The sequence below is a fragment of the Oryctolagus cuniculus genome, chromosome 18, assembly GCF_051225735.1.
Source record: "Oryctolagus cuniculus isolate XC-2025 breed Fujian yellow rabbit chromosome 18, ASM5122573v1, whole genome shotgun sequence".
NCBI classification, from domain to species: domain Eukaryota; kingdom Metazoa; phylum Chordata; class Mammalia; order Lagomorpha; family Leporidae; genus Oryctolagus; species Oryctolagus cuniculus.
This window is the reverse complement of record NC_142884.1, coordinates 1,810,508-1,836,029: the sequence shown is the minus strand read 5'-3', so window position 1 is coordinate 1,836,029 and position 25,522 is coordinate 1,810,508. Positions and strand designations below refer to the sequence as shown.

At 44.9% G+C, this 25,522-nt stretch overlaps 1 protein-coding gene across 1 annotated transcript; it reads left to right on the top strand.

Annotated features, from left to right (window-relative positions):
* The first annotated feature begins 20,836 nt into the window (after window positions 1–20,836).
* On the top strand, window positions 20,837–23,889 carry LOC100348359 (ubiquitin carboxyl-terminal hydrolase 29). The gene is made up of 2 exons (XM_089320095.1): window positions 20,837–22,469; window positions 23,456–23,889. The coding sequence occupies exons 1-2, from the start codon at window positions 20,837–20,839 to the stop codon at window positions 23,887–23,889; spliced, it is 2,067 nt and encodes a 688-aa protein (XP_089176221.1).
* Window positions 23,890–25,522: the final 1,633 nt, after the last annotated feature.

The window sequence follows — 25,522 nt, the reverse complement described above, 5'->3', positions numbered from 1 at the left end:
TCATTTTCTCTTGGTCACACTTCAGCTACGTTTTTTGCGAACTCACTCATGTTTGGAACAGTACTTCTCAACGTTGGCATGGTTGATAGCTTAGTGAATACTTTGGTGTAGTGGGCTGTCCTACTTAGTAAGATTTCTGACCTCAACCCACTAGATATCAGTATAATCTAGTCATGCCATCAAACCCTGTTGAACATCTACCAGGGCTGCAATCACCCTGATTGATGATTTCTTCCCCCATCACAGTACCCCACATATCATTGGGAGTGATTGAGCAGTACTTTTAAAAACAAGCATTCAAGGCAGTGAGTATGCTTTTAGGATCCACAGCTTTACAAATGTTTAATCACCTGGAATGAAAGAACCGAGAATGGCCTTGTGAAGACTCAGTGACGGCACCATTTATGAGGCAGTGCTTGTGGAGGTTTGAACTCTGATGTTCATGAACCTATCTGAAGCGTCATTTCTGCCCTACCCTGGTGTCCCAGAACCAAGGGGTGGAAGCCACTGTGACATTTCCCACTCTGATTCATTGGCAAAAATATTTACCCGCTACTCCTGTGAATGAGGGCTGATTGGTACAAGCACTAACATTGGAGACGAAAGCCTACATACAAGCATGTAAGTGTTGCATTCTATGGAACAGACTCTGTGTCAGCCAGTCTGCCCTGATTCAGCTTTTCTGTGTTTAAAAAATAAAATACTCACACTGGAATCCTAACCTGTCAGTACTTCAGAATGCAACTGTATTCGGTGATAGGCTTTTTATAGATATGAATAAATTAAAATAAGTTCATGGCATTCCCTAATCCTATGTGATGCTATCCTTATAGGAAGAAGACATTTGGACACAGATACTAAAGGAAGATACCTTGAAGATACAGGAAGATGTCGAGACATCTGCCAGCAAGAAAGGCTTAAAACATCCTGCCCTCAGAGGAAACCAACCATGATGACACCTTGATCTTGGACCTCTAGAGTCAAGTGCTGTCAAATTAAATTTCTATTGTGGCTGGCACTGTGGTATAGCAGGTGGAAGCTGCCTCCTCTGGTGCTGGCATCCCATATGGGCACCGGTTCTGCTCACAAGTGCTCCACTTCTGATCCAGCACTCTGCTATGACCTGGGAAAACAGTGAAGGATGGACCAAGTGCTTTGGGCCCTACCCCCACGTGGGAGACCCAGAGGAGGCTCTTAGCTCCTTCCTTCCTATTGGTGAAACTCCAGCCATTGCGGGCATTTGGGGAGTGAACCAGTGGCTGCAAGAACTCTCTCTTTCTCTCTCCCTTTCTCTCTCTCTCTCTCTCTTTCTCTCCTTCTCTCTCTGTGTACCTAAACTTTCAAATAGGTAAATGAATTTTTTTAAAAAAAGAAGCTAATTTCTAGTGCTTAGGCCAGTCTGTGGCACAGTTGACCCTTGAACCATGAAGGAGTGAGGAATACTGACCCCCTTGCAGGAAAAAGCCTAAATAAAACTCTCGACCCTCCTTAAAAGCTAACTCCTAAATGTCTACTATTGGCAGGAAGCTTTACCAATAACATAAAGTATCAGCAAACTATGTATGTTATACATATTATATATGGTGAAAAATACGTAAGGATTGAGACATCATTTTTACTTGATGAGTTTATTAGGGAGACTAACTGCTCACATGTGGAAGATTAATGTTACAGGGCATTTCAGGTGGATCCTCACCACGCTGGAGCCCACAGTAATAGCAACAAGATGTGGCTAAGAGATTACAGAAGCACAGTACGTGCAAGTTAATTTTATGCAGCTATAATTTAATACTGCACTTTTGTTTGCATTTTTCTTGACATCACATGGTGTGATCAACAGTCTGAGTTTTTGTGTGCATGTGTCTTGGCAAAGTTTTACAATAGATTTGGATGTTCTATGGTAGTAAATAACAAAGGAGATGATTATTTACCTATACTTCATGCACTCATGCACATACTTTGTAAAATGTATTTCTAAGTTCTGTGACTCATCTGGGAGCTTTTTCCAATCCCTGTGTAAGAACCACAGAGTTCATACCTGTACTCTCACTACAAGCCTAGAAAACTACCACCACCTCCTTCTGCCAGAGCCAATGCAGGACTAATACACTGCTCGGTCACTTTGACACGAGCAAGGTTATATGCCTGGTATGGAGGATATTCTGCACAGAGCAGCTCTGGACAGGCACAGCTGTGACAGCACAATGTCTCCAGTAATAAAGATCAGGTCTTTCCTCAAGGTAAACTACACTTGCCTCCTAGAAACACGGGCACAGGGAAAGGAAGCATGATATGAACAGTTAAAGAAGCCATGGAGACCAACAGTGCTGTCACACACATGTTCCTATTGACACATGGAAGTCTGGCACATACAAAGGTGTTTAAAGAGTTCACGGAGGGGCCGGCACTGTGCCTAGTGCCGGCGTCGCATGTGGGTGCCAGTTCGAGTCCAGGCTGCTCCTCTTCTGATCCAGCTCTCTGCTATGCACTGGGACAACAGTGGAAGATGGTCCAAGTTCTTGGGTTCCTGTACCTCGTGGGAGACCTGGAAGAAGCTCCTGGCTTCAGGTTGGTACAGCTCTGGCTGTTTTGGCCTATTGGGGAATGAGCCAGCAGATGGAAGACACCTCTCTCTCTGAATCTCCTTCTCTCTCTGTGTAACTCTGACTTTCAAGTAAATAAATATATCTTTTAAAAAAAAGTTCAAGCAGGGCCTGGCACTGTGGCAAAATGCATAAAACCACTGAACCACTGACTGCAGTACTGGCATTCCATATGGGCTCTGGTTTGAGTCCCAGCTGCTTTACTTCCATTCCAGCTCTCTGCTATGGCCTGGGAAAGCAGTGGAACATGGCCCGAATCCTTGGGTCGCTGCACCCACGTGGGAGACCCAGAAGAAGAAGCTCCAGGCTCTGGGCTTCGTTCTTGGGACTGGCCCAGTTCCTGCCATTGCAGCCCTTTGGGGAGTCAAAGATTCATATTCTTTCTCTCTCTCTCTCTCTCTCTCTCTCTCTCTCTCTCTCTCTCCCTCTCTCCCTCTCTCCCTCTCTCCCAATCTCTCTCTCTCCCTTTCTCTCTCTCTTTCCTGTAACTGCCTTTCAAATAAGTAAATCTTTTTCCTTTTTTAATTTTATTTTTTGACAGGCAGAGTGGACAGTGAGAGAGAGAAAGAGAGACAGAGACAAACGTCTTCCTTTTGCCGCCGTTGGATCACCCTCCAATGGCCGGCGCAACATACCATTGCACCGCGCTGATCCGAAGCCAGGAGCCAGGTGCCTCTCCTGGTCTCCCATGCAGGTGCAGGGCCCAAGGACCTGAGCCATCCTCTACTGCATTCCCAGGCCACAGCACAGAGCTGGCCTGGAAGAGGGGCAACTGGGACAGAATCTGGTGCCCTGACCGGGACTAGAACCTGGTGTGCCGGGGCCACAAGCAGAGAATTAGCCTATTGATCTGTGGCACCGGCCTCTAGTAAATCTTTAAAAACACAAAAATACCTAGTCATGTTGCCTCTATTTTGTAACCCTGGAAACCCAGGTTCCTCCATATGCGTCCCAGCATCTTTGCGTGTGTGTGTAAGAGCCACAATCCTGCTTTCTTTAAGTGAGCTGACCCACAGGCCATCAAGACAAAAGTCTTCAGATCCTTTATGTTTATATTCAGAGTCTTCTGGAAGAATCTGAAAGCACAGGAGTACCTGTACAGACACTGGAGTCATTGCTCGCTGCTGCCACTAGGTGGTGATAGGAACCAAGGCTGCTCAGGCTTGCACCCTGCCTTCCCCTCCCATTTAGGCCATTCTGAGCTCGCTTTGGAAGCTCCACTGAGGGGAAGGAGCTCTCCAGGAGTAGGTTTGAAGGTGACAGGGTGGCATAACAGGTCATCAGGTGTTTGTGGCAGGTGAGGGAAAAGGGGTGTCCAGATCATATTCTCAGGAATGTGGCTTCACAGCGCATTGAGGACAGCAGGAGGAGCTGTTAACTGGAGCAGCTTCTACAGACTGATGAGCTACCCATGAGACTGTTGAAGCTAAAAGACCCTTGAGCATAAGCAGGGTGCTGAGACCAGACAACCAACATTCTCGGGTCGATAGCTACTACTTGAATTACTGAGTTTCAGGATCAATGCTTCTTCAATCTTTCAAATTGATGTCAAAATGTGGTCCATGGTGTCTGTCAATTTGTAATTCCATCCTCAACAAATTTTATGCTTTTGCAACACCAAAACTGTCCCTCAGTGATCGATTTTTATTCAGCTCCTGCCTCTGTACATGGAACTCCTTTTTCTGTCAATTTCTAAAGCTCATGTTCTATGTATACCTCACCAGTTTTTAAGTTATCTATTTGAAAAGCAGAGTTAGAGAGGGGGCAGAGTGGAAAGAGAGAGGTCTTATATCTGCTGGTTCACACCCCAAATGGCTACAAAAGCCGGATCTGGGCAGACCCAAAGCCAAGAGCCAGGAGCTTCTTCCGGGTCTTCCAGGTGGGTGAGGGGCCCAAGGACTTGGGCCATCCTCTACTGCTTTCCCAGGCAATTGCAGAGATGGATTGGAAATCAGCAGCTGGGACTCCAACCAGTGCCCATATGGGATGCGGCACTGCAGGCAGTGGCTTCACTCGCTACACCATGACAGGCACCAGCCCCTGATCTAGCTCCCTGCTGATGTGCACAGGAAAGCAGTAGAAGATGGCTCAACTACTCAGGCCCCTGCCTCACATATAGGAACTCTGATGGAGTCCTAGGTTCCTGACTTTGGCCTGGCTCACCCCTAGCAATTGTGGCCATTTTAGGAGTGAAGCAGCACAAGAAAGATCTCCAGCTCTCTCTATCTGTAACTCTGCCTTTATACTAAAGAGATAAATCTTGGGCCAGCGCCATGGCTCACTTGCTTAATCCCCCGCTTGCCTGTCAAAAAATAAACAAAATAAATAAAGCAAGTTGCCCCACCCAAAATAAAGATTTATTTTGTTTATTTTTTTGGGGGGTGCAACTTGCTTTATTAAACAGAAAATGGAATCTGTGTGGCAGGGAAGGCGAGGTCCCTCCCTCCTTCCCTGCCTCCTTCCTTCCTTCCTAGCTTCCCTCCCCGCTTCCCTCTCTCCCTCGCTGTTTTTTTTTTAACTTTAAATTAGTAAACATAAATTTCCAAAGTGCAGTTTATAGATTACAATGGCTTCCCTGCCCCCAATAACTTCCCTCCCACTCGCACCCCTCCCATCTCCCGCTCCCTCTTCCATTCACATCAAGATTCATTTTCAATTATCTTTATAGACACAAGATCGATTTAGTATCTATTAAGTAAAGATTTCATCAGTTTGTACCCACACAGAACATAAAGTGTAAACTACTGGTTCAGTACTAGCTATAGCATTAATTCACATTGGACAACTCATTAATGACAGAGATCCCACATGGCCTAGTGGTTAGGATTCCTGGTTTTCACCCAGGCGGCCCAGGTTTGACTCCTGGGGTGGGAAGTTGAAAAGAAATCTTTAAAAAATAATTTTTCAGGATACCAAAAACAATTCCATGGAGAATGTAATTCAGTTAAATACCCGGACAGAAGAGACACTCCATTCATTGTCTATGATACACATTCAACGCACTTGTATTTCAGCTCCCACACCACTTTGTTGTATATTCTTGATAGCTAGTTGTTCAAAAATATTATTAGAGAAAAAGATAAGGCAAAGAGGAAAATACTTCATTCATATCTCTCCCATCAGTTATTATAAAACATCCTTAACATGTGAACATCATGACATATACACATCTCATTTTTTTAGAAAACCACTTTTATTTGATTAAAAAGTACATGATTCCTATTAATTACATATTTCACCAAAGTGCGTAGACAGAAATAATCATTCTACTTCCTAAGAGTTCCTGTCTGTTAACAGTAAGCAAATGAAATTCCAGGCATCTGCTATTTCGAGTTCATACAAAGCAAGCTGGAGGGATAGATGGATGAGCACATGTAAATATTTGGAACCAGATGTCTTCTAACTGAATGGGAACTCCATGAGGTCAGGGATTTTCTCTGTTGTGTTCCCTGCTACATTCTCCACCTACTTTTAGCAAGGTCTCTCACCTGGGGCTTTGTTAGTACTGGGGCTGGATAACTCTTCATTGCACAGGGTGGGGATGGCAATGGCATCTTCCTCTGTGTTTTAGATGAAGCAGCGTCCCTGGCAAGAACACCCTTTCAGTGTGGCAGCCAAAACCATCTCCACACATTACCAGATGGCCGCTCAAGGGCAACACTGCCACCAGCTCAGAACCACTGACCTAGAAAACATGTGGCACAAAAGAAAGGCTTGCTGAATGGATGAAGTGCTTGGAAAATCATTTAGGAGCAATTTTAAAAGTAAAGCAAACCCTGTGGCATAGCACATAAAGTGGCTGCCTGCAGTGCCGGCATCCCATATGGACACCTGTTCAAGTCCTGCCTGTCCACTTCCCATCCAACTCTCTGCTATGGCCTGGGAAGGCAGTGAAAGATGGCCCAAGTCCTTGGGCCCCTGCACCCATGTGGGAGACCCAGAAGAAGCTCCTGGCTTTAGACAAGCTCAGTTGTATCTGATGTGGCCATCTGGGGATTGAACCAGCAGATGGAAGACCCAGCTCTCTCCTCCCCTCCCCTCCCCTTCTTCTTCTGCCTCTCTGTAACTCTGTCTTTCAAATAAAAAAATAAATCTTAACAAAAAGGGGTGGTGGCCGGCTCTGTGGTACAGCAGGTTAAAGCCCTGGCCTGACGCAGCCACATCCCATATGGATGCTGGTTCTAGTCCTGGCTCTCCTCTTCTGACCAGCTCTCTGCTGTGGCCTTGGAGAGCAGTAGAAGATGGCCCAAGTCCTTGGGCCCCTGCACCCACGTGGGAGACCTGGAGGAAGCTCCAGGCTCCTGGCTTCAGATCAGCTCAGCTCCAGCCGTTGCAGCCATCCATCTGGCGAGAAAACCAGCAGATGGAAGACCTCTCTCTGTCTCTACCTCTCTATAGCTCTGTCTTTCAAATCAATACAATAAATCTTAAAACAAATTGAGCTAGCTGAGAAGTACACAAGGAGAAACACAAAGGAATAGGAGAAACCAGATCTGCTTGTGCCCTCAACAATAATCTACACCCGAGTCCAAGCATTTAGCTGACATGGGCCCACACCCGAGTTCAGAAAGGATGGGTGATCATGAGGAGCTGGGGTCGACCTGTCCATAGCAAGTGAGTGAATTCTACCAGCTCAGAAGTAGCAAACAGGCAGAACCGTGTGCTGAGATTGCCATGCCAGCCTTCAGGCCACATCAACTGCCTGAATTGGTGCTACGTCTGCGCAGAGCGACCCTCCGGGTGACACTACCATCGCGGACTACATTCCCCATAAGGCCCCATGGTGCGTCCTCCTGCAAGTCCTGCTGGAAAAGCCTCTGCTTGCAGAAGACTTGTGGTGGCCTTTGCCGGGGATTCCACTTTCCTGTAGGGGGCAGGGGGGTGGAAATGAAGATGCTCGAAGCCTGAGAGTGGAAGTCCCGACCCCTTTTAATTTCTCTTTCTCGCTCTTCAGCGGGCCCCTCCTTCGTCAGTGTCTGAGCCCCCTGTGCACCTTCCCCAGCGCGGGCAGCCACCCCCGCGCGCCTCTCTGCCGCCCCAGCCAGCGCCCGCGGGGCCAGCACCACACAGCAGCCATGTCCGGAGGCTCGGGCTGGCAGCCCCGGCAGGCGCGGGGTGTGGGCTCTAGAAGGCTGGGAAACGGAGGTCCGTTGGTGCTCTGGGGATTTCTGTTCCCTTCCTCTCTGAGTGAGGAAAAGGTTTATATAGTTGTAAAGATCGAGAATGGAAAGCACGCTGCAAGGAAAAGATAAAATGACCACCCCAGACTCAAGTGGGGTGACCACGAGGGCTGTAGTCAGCTGTTCCCATGTACTACACGAGTGAGGAAGGCGCAAGTGTGCATAGGGGTGGTCCGGCCATCCCACATGGGTGCCGGTTCTAGGCCCGGCCCCCCCCGCTGCGCATCCATCTACCTGCTGAGCTCGGTGCCTGGTCCGGCCTCTCGTGGGAGACCCGGATGGAGCCCCAGGGACCTGGGTGAGGCCCCGGTGTGGCCCTGCCTGAGCCCGGCAGAGCCCTGGCTGATGCCCCATGTGGCCCTGCAAGATGCTGGCGGAGCCCTGGTTGAGGCCTGGGTTGGCCCTGGCTGGGGCCCCCTGGAGCCCTGCTGAGGCGGGCATCTGGGGAGCGAACCTGCGGATGGAAGATGTCGCTCTCGCTTTCACTCTCGCTTTGCCTTTCAAGTGAATTAAATAAAGGAACCAAGAAAATGCGTGTGCACACACGCGTGGGGTGCGTTTTCCTGGCAGAACTCGGTGATGAAGGCCCCGAGCAAGGCCGGGTTTCCCCGTGGTAACAAGATGGTTATCTGACAGTAAAAGCTCAGGCACGAGTTGGCCAGAGCTGACCGTGACGGGCGGCGTTGCCAAGCAGGGTTTCATCAGGGCACCGCAGATAGTGAGCGGGGCTGGAGCAGAAGCCCCGGCAGAGCAGGTGCTGAGCCCCACGTCCGCACAGTGGCTTATGGCCCTCATCTGAGGAAAGCCTTTTCCTGCAGTTAACTCTCTGCTGAAAATCCTCTCTATATGTGACATTAGGGAAATGACCTCTTCCTACGCAGAATATTCTGAAAGATTTTTTTCACTCAAAATTATTCTTAGTAGTGAATTCTTAAAACACAAAAGCAAACTTTAAGATACCTGGTCAAACCATATTAGATGTAAATTAAAAATTACCTAGGAGTTTTCATCTTCAATACAATGTCAAGAGCCAAATACTAATTATATAAATATATAAATTTTATATATACATTTATATAATTATAAAAGTGAGTCACAGATGTAAGAAAGTTCTCGCTGCTCATCTTGTGATTCTTATGTATATTTGCAATGATGTCCTAAGTTAAAATTTGTGTCATAGAGGCGGCCGACGTGGCTCCCTAGGTTAATCCTCCACTTGCAGTGCCCACATCCCATGGGGGCACCGGGTTCCAGTCTCGGCTGCCACTCTTCCAGTCCAGCTCTCTGCTGTGGCCTGGGAAGGCAGTGGAGGATGGCCTGAGTGCTTGGGCCCCAGCAGCTCCGGCTGTTGCGGCCATTTAGGGAGTGAAGCAATGCAAGGAAGACCTTTCTCTCTCTCTCTTTCTCACTGCCTAACTATATCTGTCAAATTTAAAAAAATGGTGTCATAAACAAATACAGTAAAATACAGTTGTCTACTGCTAGCATTTTTTTTTCGGGGTGGGGGACAGGCAGAGTTAGCGAGAGAGACAGAGAGAAAGGTCTTCCTTCTGTTGGTTCACAAGGCAAATGGCCACTGGGGCTAGCACGCTGTGCTGATCCAAAGCCAGGAGCAAGGTGCTTCCTGCTGGTCTCCCATGGAAGTGCAGAGCCCAAGCACTTGGGCCATCCTCCACTGCCTCCTGGCCACAGCAGAGAGCTGGACTTGAAGAGGAGCATTCAGGTTAGAACCGGCACCCCAAACTGAGAATACAACGTGGAGTGCCTTCGTCCCAGGAAGAGGACTAGCCTAGTGAGCCACGGGGCCAGAGCTAGCTATCCTTTTTTAGGCATTTTAGGCTTTTTAAAGATATATTTATTTTATTTGAACAGGGAGAGATAGATAGAGAGAGGGCTTCCATCCACTGGTTCACTCCCCAGACAGCCCGGATTCTGGAGCTGGGCTGATCCAGAGACAGGCCCTCCTCCGCTACCTCCCAAGGCCAAGGCAGAGAGCAGGATAGGAAGCAGAGCCCTGGCCTCACCCCCTGCACCACAGCACCCACCCCTACAGGCATTTTAAATTCATTGCCCTAGGAGATAGCCACAACTAAAAGGGTGTTTCCTGGGCGGGGCTGCCAGGGGTGTATAAATGAAAGGCGCTGGCTGATTGCATATCAGAGTTCTCATCCACTCCCACAGCGAGGACAGCAGCTCTCCACGTCCACACCATGAGTTTGCTTCGGCCTGTCAGTGGGCTGTTTGGTGTGTGGGGGCGCTTCGAGAAGGTCCCAGGGCAGGAGGCATTGTGGCATCTTTAGCTGGCCTTTGGGATACTGGTGTGCAGATGGAGCCCTAGCTACTCCACTTCCTCTCCTGCCTCCTGATATTGGTTTGGAAAACAGCAGATGGTGGCCCAAGTATTTGGGTCCCTGTTCCCATGTGAGAGACCTGGCTGGAGTTCCAAGCTCTTCGTTATGGCCTGGCCCAGCCTTGGCTGTTGTGGCCATTTGAGGAGTGAACGGGAGATGAAAGGTATCTCTTGGGTCTCCCTCTCTCTGCCATTCGGCCTTTCAAGAGAATTAATAAATCTTTTTTTTATCTTTTATTTAATGAATATAAATTTCCAAAGTACGACTCATGGGTTACAATGGCTTCCCCCCCCATACCATCCCTCCCACCCACAACCCTCCCCTTTCCCACTCCCTCTCACCTTCCATTCACATCAAGATTCATTTTCGATTATCTTAATATACAGAAGATCAGCTTAGTATACCTTAAGTAAGGATTTCAACAGTTTGCTCCCACACAGAAACATAAAGTGAAAAATAATAGATGATTTTTTTTAAATGATGATGAAATCAGATCAGACCTATTGTCATGTTTAATCCCAGTGAGAGTCAAGTTGGGAATGGATAATTTCTTTTTTTTTTCTTTTTACAGAAGATCAGTTTAGTGTACGTTAAGTAAAGATTTCAATCGTTTGCACCCCCATAGAAACACAAAGTGAAATATACTGTTTGAGTAGTCGTTATAGCATTAAGCCTCAGTGTACAGCACATTAAGGACAGAGATCCTACATGAGGAGTAAGTGCACAGTGACTCCTGTTGTTGACTTTACAAATTGACACTCCTGTTTATGGCATCAGTAATCTCCCTATGCACCAGTCATGAGTTTCCAAGGCTATGGAAGCCCTCTGAGTTCTCCGACTCTTATCTTGTTTAGACACGGTCATAGTCAAAGTGGAGGTTCTCTCCTCCCTTCAGAGAAAGGCACCTCCCTCTTTGAAGACCTGTTCTTTCCACTGGGATCTCACTCACAGAGATCTTTTTGCCAGAGTGTCTTGGCTTTCCATGCCTGAAATACTCTCATGGGCTTTTCAGCCAGATCCGAGTGCCTTTAGGGCTGATTCTGAGGCCAGAGTGCTATTTAGGACATCCGCCATTCTATGAGTCTGCTGAGTATCTCACTTCCCATGTTGGATCACTCTCCCCTTTATTTATTCTATCGGTTAGTGTTAGCAGATACTAGACTTGTTTATGTGCTCCCTTTGACTCTTAGTCCTTTCATTCTGATCAATTGTGAACTGAAATTGATCACTTGGACTAGTGAGATGGCATTGGCACATGCCACCTTGATGGGATTGAATTGGAATCCCCTGGTATGTTTCCAACTCTACCAATTGGGGCAAGTCAGCCCGAGCATGCCCCAAATTATACATCTCTTCCCTCTCTTATTCCCACTCTTATGTTTAACAGGGATCACATTTCAGTTAAATTTCAACACTTAAGAATAACTGTGTATTAATTACAGAATTAAACCAGTCATATTAAGTAGAACAGACAAAAAAAATACTATGAGGGATAATGTATTAAGTTGTCCATTAACAGTCAGGGCTATGCTGATCAAGTCACCATTTCTCATAGTGTCCATTTCACTTCAGGAGGTTTCCTTTTTGGTGTTCAGTCAGTTGTCACCGATCAGGGAGAACATATGGTATTTGTCCCTTTGGAACTGGCTTACTTCACTCAGCATGATGTGTTCCAGATTCCTCCATTTTGTTGCAAATCACTGGATTTCGCTGTTTCTTACTGCGGTATAGTATTCTAAAGAATACATATCCCATAATTTCTTTATCCAGTCTACCGTTGATGGGCATTTAGGTTGGTTCCAGGTCTTGGCTATTGTGAAATGTGCGGCAATAAACATTAGGGTGCAGACCGCTTTTTTGTTTGTCAATTTAAACTCCTTTGGGTAAATTCCAAGGAGTGGGATGGCTGGGTCGAACGGTAGGGTTATATTCAGGTTTCTGAGGAATCTCCAGACTTATTTCCATAGTGGCTTGACCAGTTTGCATTCCCACCAACTGTGGGTTAGTGTCCCTTTTTCCCCACATCCTCGCCAGCATCTGTTGTTGGTAGATTTCTGTATGTGAGCCATTCTAACCGGGGTGAGGTGAAACCTCATTGTGCTTTTGATTTGCATTTCCCTGATTGCTAGTGACCTTGAACATTTTTTCCTGTGCCTGTTGGCCATTTGGATTTCCTCTTTTGAAAAATGTCTATTGAAGTCCTTGGCCCATCTCTTAAGTGGGTTGTTGGTTTTGTTTTTGTGGAGTTTCTTGCTCTCTTTGTAGATTCTGGTTATTAACCCTTTATCTGTTGCATAGTTTGCAAATATTTTTTCCCATTCTGTTGGTTGTCTCTTCACTCTCCTCACTGTTTCTTTTGCAGTACAGAAACTTCTCAATTTGATGCAATCCCAATAGTTGATTTTGGCTTTGACTGCCTGTGCCTCCCGGGTCTTTTCCAGAAATTCTTTGCCTGTGCCAATATCTTGAAGGGTTTCTCCAATGTTCTCTAATAACTTAATGGTGTCAGGACGTAGATTTAGGTCTTTAATCCACGTTGAGTGGATTTTTGTGTAAGGTGTAAGGTAGGGGTCTTGCTTCATGCTTCTGCACGTGGAAATCCAGTTTTCCCAGCACCATTTATTGAATAGACTGTCCTTGCTCCAAGAATTAGTTTTAGATCCTTGATCAAATATAAGTTGGCTGTAGATGTTTGGGTTGATTTCTGGAATTTCAATTCTGTTCCATTGGTCTATCCATCTGTTTCTGTACCAGTACCATGCTGTTTTGATTACAACTGCCCTGTAGTATGTCCTGAAATCTGGTATTCTGATGCCTCCGGCTTTGTTTTTGTTGTACAAGATTGCTTTAGCTATTCGAGGTCTCTTGTGCCTCCATATGAATTTCAGCATCATTTTCTCTAGATCTGCGAAGAATGTCTTTGGTATCTTGATTGGGATTGCATTGAATCTATAAATTGCTTTTGGGAGAATGGACATTTTGATGATGTTGATTCTTCCAATCCATGAGCATGGAAGATTTTTCCATTTTTTGGTATCCTCTTCTATTTCTTTCTTTAAGCTTTTGTAATTTTCATCGTAGAGATCTTTAACGTCCTTGGTTAAGTTTATTCCAAGGTATTTGATTGTTTTTGTAGCTATTGTGAATGGGATTGATCTTAGCAGTTCTTTCTCAGTCATGGCATTGCTTGTGTATACAAAGGCTGTTGATTTTTGTGCATTGATTTTATATCCTGCCACTTTGCCAAACTCCTCTATGAGTTCCAATAGTCTCTTAGTAGAGTTCTTTGGATCCTCTAAGTACAGAATCCTATCGTCTGCAAAGAGGGATAGTTTGACTTCTTCCTTCTTGATTTGTATTCCTTTGATTTCTTTTTCTTGTCTGATGGCTCTGGCTAAAACTTCCAGAACTATGTTAAATAGCAGTGGTGAGAGTGGGCATCCCTGCCTGGTGCCAGATTTCAGTGGAAATGCTTCCAACTTTTCCCCATTCAATAGGATGCTGGCTGTGGGTTTTTTATAAATTGCTTTGATTATATTGAGGAATGTTCCTTCCAAACCCAGTTTGCTTAGAGTTTTCATCATGAAAGGGTGTTGAATTTTATCAAATGCTTTCTCTGCATCAATTGAGATAATCATATGGTTTTTCTTTTGCAGTCTGTTAATGTGGTGAATCACATTGATTGATTTGCGAATGTTGAACCATCCCTGCATACAAGGGATGAATCCCACTTGGTCTGGGTGGATGATTTTCCTGATGTGTTGTTGTATTCTATTGCCAAAATTTTATTGAGGATTTTTGCATCTATGTTCATCAGGGATATTGGTCTGTAATTTTCTTTCAGTGCTGCATCTTTCTCTGGCTTAGGGATTAAGGTGATGCTGGCTTCCTTGTAGTAATTTCTGATGATTCTTTTTATTTCTGTGGTGTCTGTTGTTACGTTTCCTTTTTCATCTCTGATTTTATTGATTTGGGTCTTTTCTCTTCTTTTTTTAGTTAGTTGGGCCAATGGGGTGTCAATTTTGTTTATTTTTTCAAAAAACCAGCTTCTCGCTTGGCTGATTCTTTGTAATGTTTTTTTGGATTCAATCCTGTTAATTTCTTCTCTGGTTTTAATTATTTCTCTTCTCCTACTAGATTTGGGTTTGGTTTGCTGCAGTTTTTCTAGGTCCTTGAGGTGCGCTGAAAGTTCATTTATTTGGTACCTTTCCAATTTCTTGATATAGGCACCTATTCCTCTAAATTTGCCTCTCAATACTGCTTTTGCTGTATCCCATAAGTTTTGATATGTTGTGTTGTCTTCATTTACTTCCAGAAAGTTTTTGATTTCTCTTTTGATTTCTTGAATGACCCAGTGTTCATTCAGGAGCATGTTGTTCAGTCTCCATGTGTTTGCATACTTTCTGTGGTTTCCTGAGTTGCTAATTTCCAGCTTCATCCCGCTGTGGTCTGAGAAGCTGCATGGTATGATTCTAATTCTTTTAAATTTGCTGAGACTTGCTTTATGGCCTAGTATGTGATCAATCCTAGAGAAGGTTCCATGCGCTGCTGAGAAGAATGTGAAGTCTGTAGATGTAGGGTTGAAAGTTCTGTAGATATCTGTTAGATCCATTTGGGCAATAGTGTCGATTAAATCTGCTGTTTCCTTGTTGATCTTCTGTCCGGATGATCTATCTATTTCTGAGAGTGGAGTATTGAAGTCCCCCAGTACTATTGTATTGGAATCTAAATCTCCCTTTAAGTCCCTTAACATATCTTTTAAATAGACCGGTGCCCTGTAATTAGGTGCATATACATTTATAATAGTTACATCTTCCTGTTGAATTGAACCCTTAATCATTATATAGTGCCCCTCTTTGTCTCTCTTAACAGTTTTTGTATTCAAGTTTATTTTGTCTGATATTAATATGGCTACACCTGCTTTTTTTTGGTTTCTGTTGGCATGGAATATCTTTTTCCAACCTTTCACTTTCAGTCTGCATGCATCTTTGTTAGAGAGATGTGTTTCTTGTAGGCAACAAATAGTTGGGTTGTGTTCTGTGAGCCAGTCAGCCAAACGGTGTCTTTTAACTGAAGAATTCAGACCATTAATGTTCAATGTGACTATTGATACGTAGTGACTTTGCCCTGCCATTTTCCCGGAGATATTTTCTAGTATATGCTTTGAGCTTCCCATGCTCTTTTACTGGTAGGTGTTCTTCCTTTCCCTTCTTTCATATTGATGGCCGTGTTTCTGTGTTTCTGAGTGTAGCACATCTTTAAGTATCTTTTGCAGGGCCTGACGAGTGGCCGCAAAGTCTTTCAATTTCTGTTTGCTATGAAAGGTCTTTATTTCACCTTCATTCACAAATGAGAGCTTGGCAGGATATAATATTCTGGGCTGGCAATTTTTCTCTCTTAGCACCTGTGCTATGTCTCTCCATTCCCTCCTAGCCTGTAGTGTTTCTGATGAGAAGTCTGCTGTGAGTCTGATTGGAGATCCTCTGAGAGTAATCTGACGTTTCTCTCTTGCACATTTTAGGATCTTTTCTTTATGTTTCACTGTGGTAAGTTTAATTACCACGTGTCGTGGTGAGGATCTCTTTTGGTCATGTTTATTGGGGGTTCTATGAGCTTCCTGTACTAGGATATCTCTGTCCTTCTCCAACCCTGGAAAGTTCTCTGCTAGTATCTCACTAAAAAGGCCTTCCAATCCTTTCTCCATGCCTTCAGGAACTCCTAGAACTCGAATGTTGGTTTTTTTAATAGTATCCTGTAGATTCCCAACAATATTTTTTTAGGTTTCTAATTTCCTCTTTTCTTTGGTTTGACTGCATGTTTTCCTGTGCTCTATCTTCTAAGTCCGATATTCTCTCTTCTGCTTCACCCATTCTGTTTTTAAGGCTTTCTAATGTGTTTGTCATTTGATCTATTAAGCTCTTCATTTCATTTTGATTTCTCTTCACTATCACACTTTCCTGTTCTACTAGTTTCTGAGTTTCATTTTGACTCTTCCTGAAAATTTCATTTTCACGAGAGAGATTTTCAATCTTGTCCATTAAGGATTTCTGTAGTTCAAGGATTTGCTTTTGAAAACTTCTAAATGTTCTTATCATAAATTTTTTGAAATCCGTATCTTGCATTTCTTCTATCTCATCATCTTCATACTCTTGGCTTGGGGTGTTTTGCTTATTTGGAGGCATCATAGTGTCATCGTTGATCTTGCTCCCTCTATTTCTGTGTTTGTTACTCGGCATAGTTAAATCTTCTTGCGTCACTGTGCGTTTTTTTTTTTTTATACTGTGTCCGTGTTAAGTGGACTGCCTGCTGTTGGAGGAGCCTTGGAGGCTTGAGATGGGTGTGGCCTGAGAGCTCTGCCTGGTTCTTCCTCCCCTTCCAGTGCCGATGTGTGGACTTGGAGCCCTGAGCGTCCCAAGTCTCTCCACTGTTGTCTGTGTGGCATGCACTCCCCTTGGAGCACTGGCGCGCAGACCCTGGGGCTTCTGCGGCTCGGTCCCGCGACTTGGCTTCCGCGCGGTGGGCGACCTTGTTCTCCCAGTAGGTCCTCCGATTCACGGCTGCTCCATCCAGAAGGGTTTCCCCTGCAATTTTTTTTTTTTTGGTTCTATTTTCTGCGGCTACCGTAACTCCGCTTTTATTAAACGAAATTTTCCCGGACTATCGGTGCACGCCCTCACTATTCCGCCATCTTGGCTCCGCCTCCTTTGATATACTTTTTAATTCAGGATCATATTCTTTTAATGTTAACTACTGCTACTGGCTTCCAATGTATTACCTTCAGTTTTACCTGGGGCACGGCCGCGGGCCCGCCCTTTCCGCCAGCGTCCGCCGCTGCCGTCCTGTCCGGGGATCCAGGGATTGGGGCTGGAGCCCCGCACAGCCGTTAGGTGACCGCGCAACCCCTGGCCGAAGGACAGAAAAGCTGGGCCTCGTGGAGAAAATCGAATTAATAAATCTTTTAAGTACATGGAAATGCATATAATGAAAACACGCATGGATTTTTTAAAAATTCATACAAAACTTTATCTTATTTTGTTTGCATTTTTGTTTCTTTCTTTTGGTTTTAAAACCTCATGTTTTAGGGCTGGCACTGTGGCACACTAGGCTAATCCTCTGCCTGTGGCACAGGTACCTCAGGTTCTAGTCCTGGTTGGGGTTCTGGATTCTGTCGTGGTTGCCCCTCTTCTAGGCCAGCTCTCTGCTGTGGCCCAGGAAGGCAGTGGAGGATGGCCCAAGTGCTTGGGCCCTGCACCCACATGGGAGACCAGGAGAAAGCACCTGGTTCCTGGCTTCAGATTGGTGGATTGAGCTGGCCTTAGCGACCATTTCAGGGGTGAACCAAGGGAAGGAAAACCTTTTTCTATGTCTTTCTCTCTCTCTCTTACTGTCTAACTCTGACTGTCAAAAAAAATAAAATAAAATTTGCCTTTTCATTCCATTTTCTATGAGCTTTTTGAAGAGCATTCATGTGCACTCAGAGAATGTTAGACAAAATTTATTTTCCTCGAAGGATAATCAGATATTGTCTGAGGGGTTTATCTTCCACCATTGACGAGGATGAATTATAAATTAGCAGGTCTTGATTCTGGGTTTTGCTTTTGAAATAGTTTTTAATTTTCTGTGACCTTGGATTCTGGCATCTGCAGAAGGGAACATGCATTAAAATGTAAATGATGAGGGGCCAGCCTTGTAGTGCAGGGCAATAAACCTCTTCCTGTAACACTGGCATCCCATATGGGTGCTGGTTCAAGTCCTGGCCATTCTTAACACCAATCCAACAAGCAAACTGTAAACAACACATGTTGAAGGCTTCTCATCTTTTGGTATCATTTCGGGATGCAACTGGAGATCTCTACTCCTTATGACTCCCCCTTCCCTTAAATTTAAGATTCAGTGAGAAGAACCATCCCCTATGAAAAAACAAAGTCATTTCTCACAAGCACAGTGATAGGAGGATGAAATACAGGGCCTCTGGGTTCATACTGTGGTCGCTATGGGTACACAATGCAGGTGTTAGTATCTCTCAGAAAATTGAAGATGCATTAACTATTTGTTAAAGACTTACTTGTTTTTTATTTATTTTGAAAGAGTTACAGAGAGAGAGAGAGAGAGAGAGGAGGTCTTCCATCAGCTGGTTTACTCCCCAGATGGCTGTGACAGCCGGAGCTGAGCTGTAGGGCTGTGTGAGAGCCATTCTTACCAGGGGAGGGAGAGATGTCTCCTCATTGTGGTTTGATTTGCATTTCCCTGATGGCTAGTGATCCTGAACATTTCTTCATGTGTCTGTTGGCCATTTGGATATCCTCTTTTGAAAATGTCAGTTGAAGCCCTTGGCCCATCTCTTAACTCGGTTGTGTGTTTTGTTGTGGTGCAGTTTTATTATCACAACAGTGCTGTTGTTGCAATCCCGTTTCACTTATGTGACACTAAGACCCAGGAAGCTTGAGTTTCAAGCTTCCTGTTCCAAGAGCAGTAAATAAGAAACCAGTCTCTGACTTCTAGCAGCTGGAATGTATATTGTATGATCATAGTGTATCCTCCTTGTTGCCTGTTTGTCAACAGAAAAAAACAACAACAAGAAGCAAACATGCTTAAAGTTCTAGGTCTTTCAAATAAATAAATTTTAAAATTCTAATTGTGGCAGAGCTCCAAAAATCTCCTCACCACCAAGACTGTGGCTGTATTAATCCAATCTATGTGATTGGGAAGGGCTGGATTTAGAAAGGTATTTGGAGGTAATCTCATTATCACACTGGATTTTCTCCTTGGTTTAATCAATTTTTAAGATATTTGAGCGCCGGGTGCCTGGGCTCACTAGGCTAATCCTCTCCCTGCAGCACTGGAACTCTGGGTTCTCGTCCCGGTTGGAGCACCAGATTCTCTCCTGGTTGCTCCTCTTCCAGTCCAGCTCTCTGCTGTGGCCCGGGAAGGCCATGGAGGATGGCACAAGAGCTTGGGCCGTACACCTGCATGAGAGTCCAGGAGGAAGCACCTGGCTGCTGGCTTCGGATCAGCTCAGCGGGCTGGCTGTATTGGCAAATTGGGAGCTGCACCAACGGAAAAGGAAGACCTTTCTCTCTCTCTCTCTCTCTCTCTCTCTCTCTCTCTCTCTCTGTCTATATCAGCATGTCAAAAATAAAAAATGAAGAAAAATTAAGAAAAAAAGGAAGTTGTGAAAATTCATCAGGTGTATCTGAAAAAAATGTACAAAAAAAAGTCATTGGAGGGTGTTGCATTGCCATTTGCTTTCTTGTCTTTACAAACTTTTATTTATTTGACAGGCACAGTTACAGAGAGAGGGAGAAACAGAGCTCCTCCATCCACTGGTTCTCTTCCCAGAGGGCCATGGGGGCCAGGGCTGGGGCAGGCTGAAGCCAGGAGCCCAGAGCCTCTTCCAGATCCCACCCGTGGTGTGGGTGCAGGAGCCCAAACACTTGGGCCATCTTTTTCTCCCTTCTCAGGCCCACCAGCAGGGAGCTAGATTGGAAGTGGAGCAGCTGGGTCTCAAAGTGGCACCCATAGAGGATGCTGGTGTTGCATGTGGTGGTTTAACCCACTATGCCAAAACACTAGCCTCTGCATTTGCTTTCTACCAGATAGTGAAATCAAACAACAGAAGATGTGGTTGGGAATCCACTGGTGATGACATAAAACTCACTTTTTGAGATTTCCTATTTTTCTTTCAGCAGCCTTGGCACTCAGGATTCTACTTGCAGTGTGGCCACAGACAACTCTCCAAAGAGTCAATTCCCTTGAATTCTGACTCAAGTGTCTTTGGCCAGAACTGAGAATGGACAACAGGTAATATCTTTTTTTCTGTAGTTTCATTTGAATTTTTTTCATTTGCTTTTTCTGACATCAGAATGTTGGAAAGACACAGACATTCTAGGCTGCTTAGAAAGACATAGGCAAATGGGTGAGGGGAGGGAGAAGAATTAAGAAAGTCATTTTAAATTTTCATTGCATTTGAAAGGCAGAGAGAGAGATCTTCCATCTACTGGTTCAGTCCTCAAATGCCTGCAACCATCAGGGCTGGGCCAGGCTAAAGCCAGGAGCCCAGAACTAGTGCACGTTTCCACACAGGTGGTAGAGTCCCAAATAATTGAACCTCATGTGCTACCTCGGAGGGTCTGCATTATGCTGTGTCTCTCTCTTCATGTTTCTCTTCGCCTACCCTCCTCAATTTTCATGAAAATCTCACCATCTTAATTCTGTTTTCATACTCCTTGCATGAAATGGCTGCTTGCATGCTCAGCATTTACTCAAGTCCCCACTGTAGCTACATTTCTATTAAAATGTCCGTGTGTCTTTTTCTTTAGGGTACATGCGTTGTATTTGTAAACAAAGAACATCCCCTCACAAAGTGCATGGTTTTGTGCAGACGTGGAACAAGAGTACTGGACCTAGTACGTTGAAAGAACCCATCACACAAACAGTGGAAAGGGAAAAGGATATTCAACTGATTTTCATGTTTCAAGGTGGAAAACCTACATATAAGAGGTTTTTCCCTAGACATTAATATTCTAGAATGTCTTAGACATTATGGAGAAAGACAAAATGGCCTGTATCTGACCTTCTGGAAAAAAACCTGTGTCTTGGCAAACTCTCTCGCACACATACTGAACGGTTGCAGATCTTGCTGGACATTATTCGTCAGAACAAACATCAGTGGCCCATTAAATTGGAAAGTCATTGGGGTGTCATGGAGAGCATGAATGGGTACACAGAGCCTGACAAAACTTCATCTTTCAATGTATGTCATGTGCCAAGTGCTGAGACCTTTACTACAGAAGAAGGAAGTGGAACAACGTTCCCCCAGCAGTTGCTGGGCAAATCGCCAATGCTTGCCAAACAAGGGTTACCAGAAAAGAAAGATAGGAAGAGAAAAACAACACTGTCGTCCAGTCTAGATACGGATGAAGGCTTCCTGGAAGAAAATGAGAGTGTGCCAAGCAAGAAATTCAAGAAAGATTCCTTGAAAGATCTAGAAAAGGATGGAAGTTCGGAACATGGACCTTCCCTCAGGACCGCCTCTCCTGGAAATTCTCCCCTGGATGAGACTGTTCTTTCTCCTCAGAGTGTGTCTGACAAAAGTCTGCTATTGCCATTGGAACCAGAACGTGCCCAGGACGACCCACAACACGATCAAGACCAATTGTGCCTTGACTCTCACCCAGAGCAACTGCAGCAGGGCTTCCCCAATTTGGGAAACACCTGTTACATGAACTCAATTTTACAGTCACTCTATGCAATTCCATCATTTGCTGATGGCTTACTAGGACAAGGTATTCCATGGGAGAACATTCCTTCTGACGTGCTTATCATGCCTTTAAGTATGTTGCTTGCTTTGAAAGATATTTGTAATCTAGAGACTAGCCAAGACCTACTCAGAGATATTAAAAATGCTATCTCAGCTGTTGCAGAAATATTCTCGGGCAACATGCAGAACGATGCTCATGAATTCTTATGTCAGTGTTTAGACCAGCTGAAAGGCGATTTTGAAAAAGTAAACACCATTTGGAAAACGAGGAGGGAGGCTGGAGATGAAAATTCACCTCCAGAGTTGTTTGCTGGTGATGCTGCCACCAAAGTGTTTGTTTGTCCAGTTGCTTCCAATTTTGAATTTGAATTGCAGGACTACGTGATTTGCAAAGCCTGTGGTCAAGTTGTTGTCGTGATAGAGCCTGGTAATTGTATCTCCATCAACCTACACCCAAAACCAAAAGCATCTCCTTTGTCCCTTCAAAATTGTTTTGATCTTTTCTTTACAACAGAAGAATGTGAGCGCCTCTGTGAAATGTGTAACCACAAGAAGGCTGTGGTGATGCATAAATTTGGCAGGCTACCCAGAGTCTTCATTGTTCATCTGAAACGCTACAGTTTGAGTGACACTTACGCGCTAATGAAGGATGACCAACAAGTTCTTATTCCCAAATATTTGAGTTTATCCTCTAATTGCAATGAAGACACCAGACCACCACTTCCCTTGGATAGTAATGCACCTGTGTTGGACCCCGAAGTACTGAACCTCACCCAAGAGGTTATTTCTGAGAGAGTCAGCCCGTGCACATCATCTGTGAAGCTGACCTGGCAATCCAGTGACTCTTCAGTTCTACATGTGGCACCAGACGAAGATGCTGAACAAAACACACCTCAGAGAATTTGGCAAGCCAGGCCAAAGGAGCAGCAGCAGACTGACCTAGCAAGTGGCTCAAATCTGGAGTCCAAACTGGGCAACGCAAGAGATAGGGAAGTCAGAGAAATGGAGATGCTGGCAGCTGCCTCAGTGATGGATCAGGGAGACATCTCTCTTCTTATGAACTGTGAAGATGAAAGTAATCCTATAAACAACCCAGACAGAGGACTTGAAGAAATTTGTTGTCAAGAGGAGCCTGAACACTCGGATCTGGCTGAAAAGCCCATGAGAGTATTTCAGGCATGGAAAGCCAAGGCACTCTGGCAAAAAGATCTCTGTGAGTGAGATCCCAGTGGAAAGAACAGGTCTTCAAAGAGGGAGGTGCCTTTCTCTGAAGGGAGGAGAGAACCTCCACTTTGACTGTGACCTTGTCTAAACAAAATAAGAGTCGGAGAACTCAAGGGGCGTCCATAGCCTTGGAAACTCATGACTGGTGCATAGGGAGATTATTGATGCCATAAACAGGAGTGTCAATTTGTAAAGTCAACAACAGGAGTCACTGTGCACTTACTCCTCATGTAGGATCTCTGTCCTTAATGTGCTGTACACTGAGGCTTAATGCTATAACGACTACTCAAACAGTATATTTCACTTTGTGTTTCTATGGGGGTGCAAACGATTGAAATCTTTACTTAATGTACACTAAACTGATCTTCTGTAAAAAAAAAAAAAAAGAAATTATCAATTCCCAACTTGACTCTCACTGGGATTAAACATGACAATAGGTCTGATCTGATTTCATCATCATTTAAAAAAATCATCTATTATTTTTCACTTTATGTTTCTGTGTGGGAACAAACTATTGAAATCCTTACTTAAGGTATACTAAGCTGATCTTCTGTATATTAAGATAATCAAAAATGAATCTTGATGTGAATGGAAGGGGAGAGGGAGTGGGAAAGGGGAGGGTTGTGGGTGGGAGGGACGGTATGGGGGGGAAAGCCATTGTAACCCATGAGTTGTACTTTGAAAATTTATATTCATTAAATAAAAGATTAAAAAAAAACATCCTAAAGAGAAAAAAAAAAAAGGGGGGGGAGCCTGAAAATCCAGAACCCAAGGACAATGAGAAAACCAGTACATTGGTAGAGTTAGATTTTGATCATGTTAGTGAGTCTTCAAAAGATCTTTGTGACTATGAAAAACACAAGATTTCAGATGGATTGAGAGGCATGATTGAACAGCTGCACGAATCTGTTACCAAAGACATCGTGGGCATGGAGAAAACCATAGCTAAAGTCAAGGAACCAAAAGGAAGCATGCAAATGGGAGATGCTCTTCATTCTTACCGACTGATCAGCGTCATCAGCCACATAGGGAACTCCCCGTGTGCAGGCCATTACATCAGCGACATGTATGACTTTCAGAAGCAGGCCTGGTTCACGTATAGTGATCTGAGGGTGGCAGAAATCCCAGAGGCCATGGTGCAGGAGGCAAGGCTGCACAGTGGGTACATCTTTTTTTACATGCACAATGACATTTTTGAGGCACTTGTGAGCAAGGCAGAGAAGTCCCAGCTAACCAGCCAACAGGAAGAGGTGTTCCTTCCAGGAGAATAAGAGGGCTCCTGAAGCACAAGGAGCTCAGGACAAAGATCAGGGGCTGGTCTTGTGGTGCGAATGCCAGGCTGGTGGAGTGGCACAGCTGCTTCAGCCACCCCTTGGGAAGCACGTAGCCTATCCTGGAGTGCCAGTTTGAGGTCCAATACCTCTGCTTCTGATCCAGCATTCTTACTAATGTGCCCGGGAAAGCAACAGAAGACGGCCTGCGTCCTTGAGCCTCTGCCACACATGTGGGAGACCACAGTGGAGTTCCTGGCTCCTGGCTTCAGCATGGCCCAGCCCTGGCTGTTGGGGCCATTTGGGGAGTGAGCCAGTGGATGAAAGATCGCTCTCATTCTCTCTGTTGTGCCTTTTACAGCAATAAATCGTCTTATATAAAATAAGATGGAAGATCCACAAGACTCATACATAACTCAGGCTAGGTTGCATGATTCTCTCCTACAAGATTCAAATGGCACTTGTCATGTTGTAATGCAGTCGTTTTCCAAGTGTTGCTGTGCAATCAATGTCACAGCAGCAAAGAGGATCTGATCAGAAATGGCAATTTTGAGAACTCACCAATCCAACTGACTTCAAAACTGCAAATGTGGACCAGAAATCTGATGGACATTATGATGCCCATGAACTTTTGAGAAGCACAATCATAGTGTGTAGAGTACCTAGGTTTTATTTTGCTGATGCTGCTGCTGGGGTGTGTGTGTGTGTGTCTGTGTTTGTGTGTGTCTGTGTGTGTGTCTGTGTGTGTATTTATTTAAAGGATTTTAATTATAATTTTAAGCTTCTTGAACTCACATATGTCTGTTTTGTAAGCTCATTGAAATAAATACCCAAACAATGCAAGTACCATTAACTGGCTTCCACGTGTGTTTGTAACTCCTCACTGGAACAATTTGCTACCTAGCAAGCAACTGTATTTCTATATCCTCCCAGGAGCTGCAAGGTAGAACTTCAGGCTTGCATGAGCAATGCAGTTAATGATATGATGAGGACAGGCACTGTGGCTCAGTGGGTTAAGACACTGCTTGGGGTGTTTGCATCCCCTCTTGGAGTTCCTGGGATTGAATGCCACCTCTGCTTCTGAGTCAGCTTCCTGCTAATACACATTCTGGGAGACAGTAGATACTGGCTCCAGGACTTGGGTTCCTGCCACCCACATAAGAGAACTGGATGGATGTCCTGCCTCCTGGCTTCAGCCTGGCCCAGCCTCAGCAGCAGTAGGCATCTGGGGAGTGAATCAATAGAAAGAGGATCAATCCATCTCTCTCCCTCCTTCCCTCCCTCCTCTCTTCCTTCCTCTAGTCCCTCGCACACATCACTTTACCTTTGGAATAAATAAATTAAAACTGCAAAAGTGGTTTTATAATTAAACACTATGTAAAATGGGGCCGGTGTTGTGGTACAGTAGGTTAAGCCACTGCCTGCAATGCTAGCATCCCATATACCTAGCTAGAGTTCTGGCTGCTCCACTCCCAATCCAGCTCCCTGCAGATGTGCCTGGAAAAGCAGAAGATGCCCCAAGTGCTTAGGTCCCTGCTGCACATTGGGAAACCTGGGTGGAATTCCAGGCTCCTGACTTCAGCTCGGCCTAACCCCAACTCTTGTGGCCATTTGGGGAGTGAATCAGCAGAAA

Excerpts from the sequence above, each read along its gene's own strand:
- LOC100348359 (XM_089320095.1), top strand. The coding sequence starts at position 20,837 with ATGGAGAGCATGAATGGGTACACAGAGCCTGACAAAACTTCATCTTTC. Across the intron at positions 22,470-23,455 it reads TATGAACTGTGAAGATGAAA|ATCTTTGTGACTATGAAAAA; the intron begins GTAATCCTATAA and ends AGTCTTCAAAAG.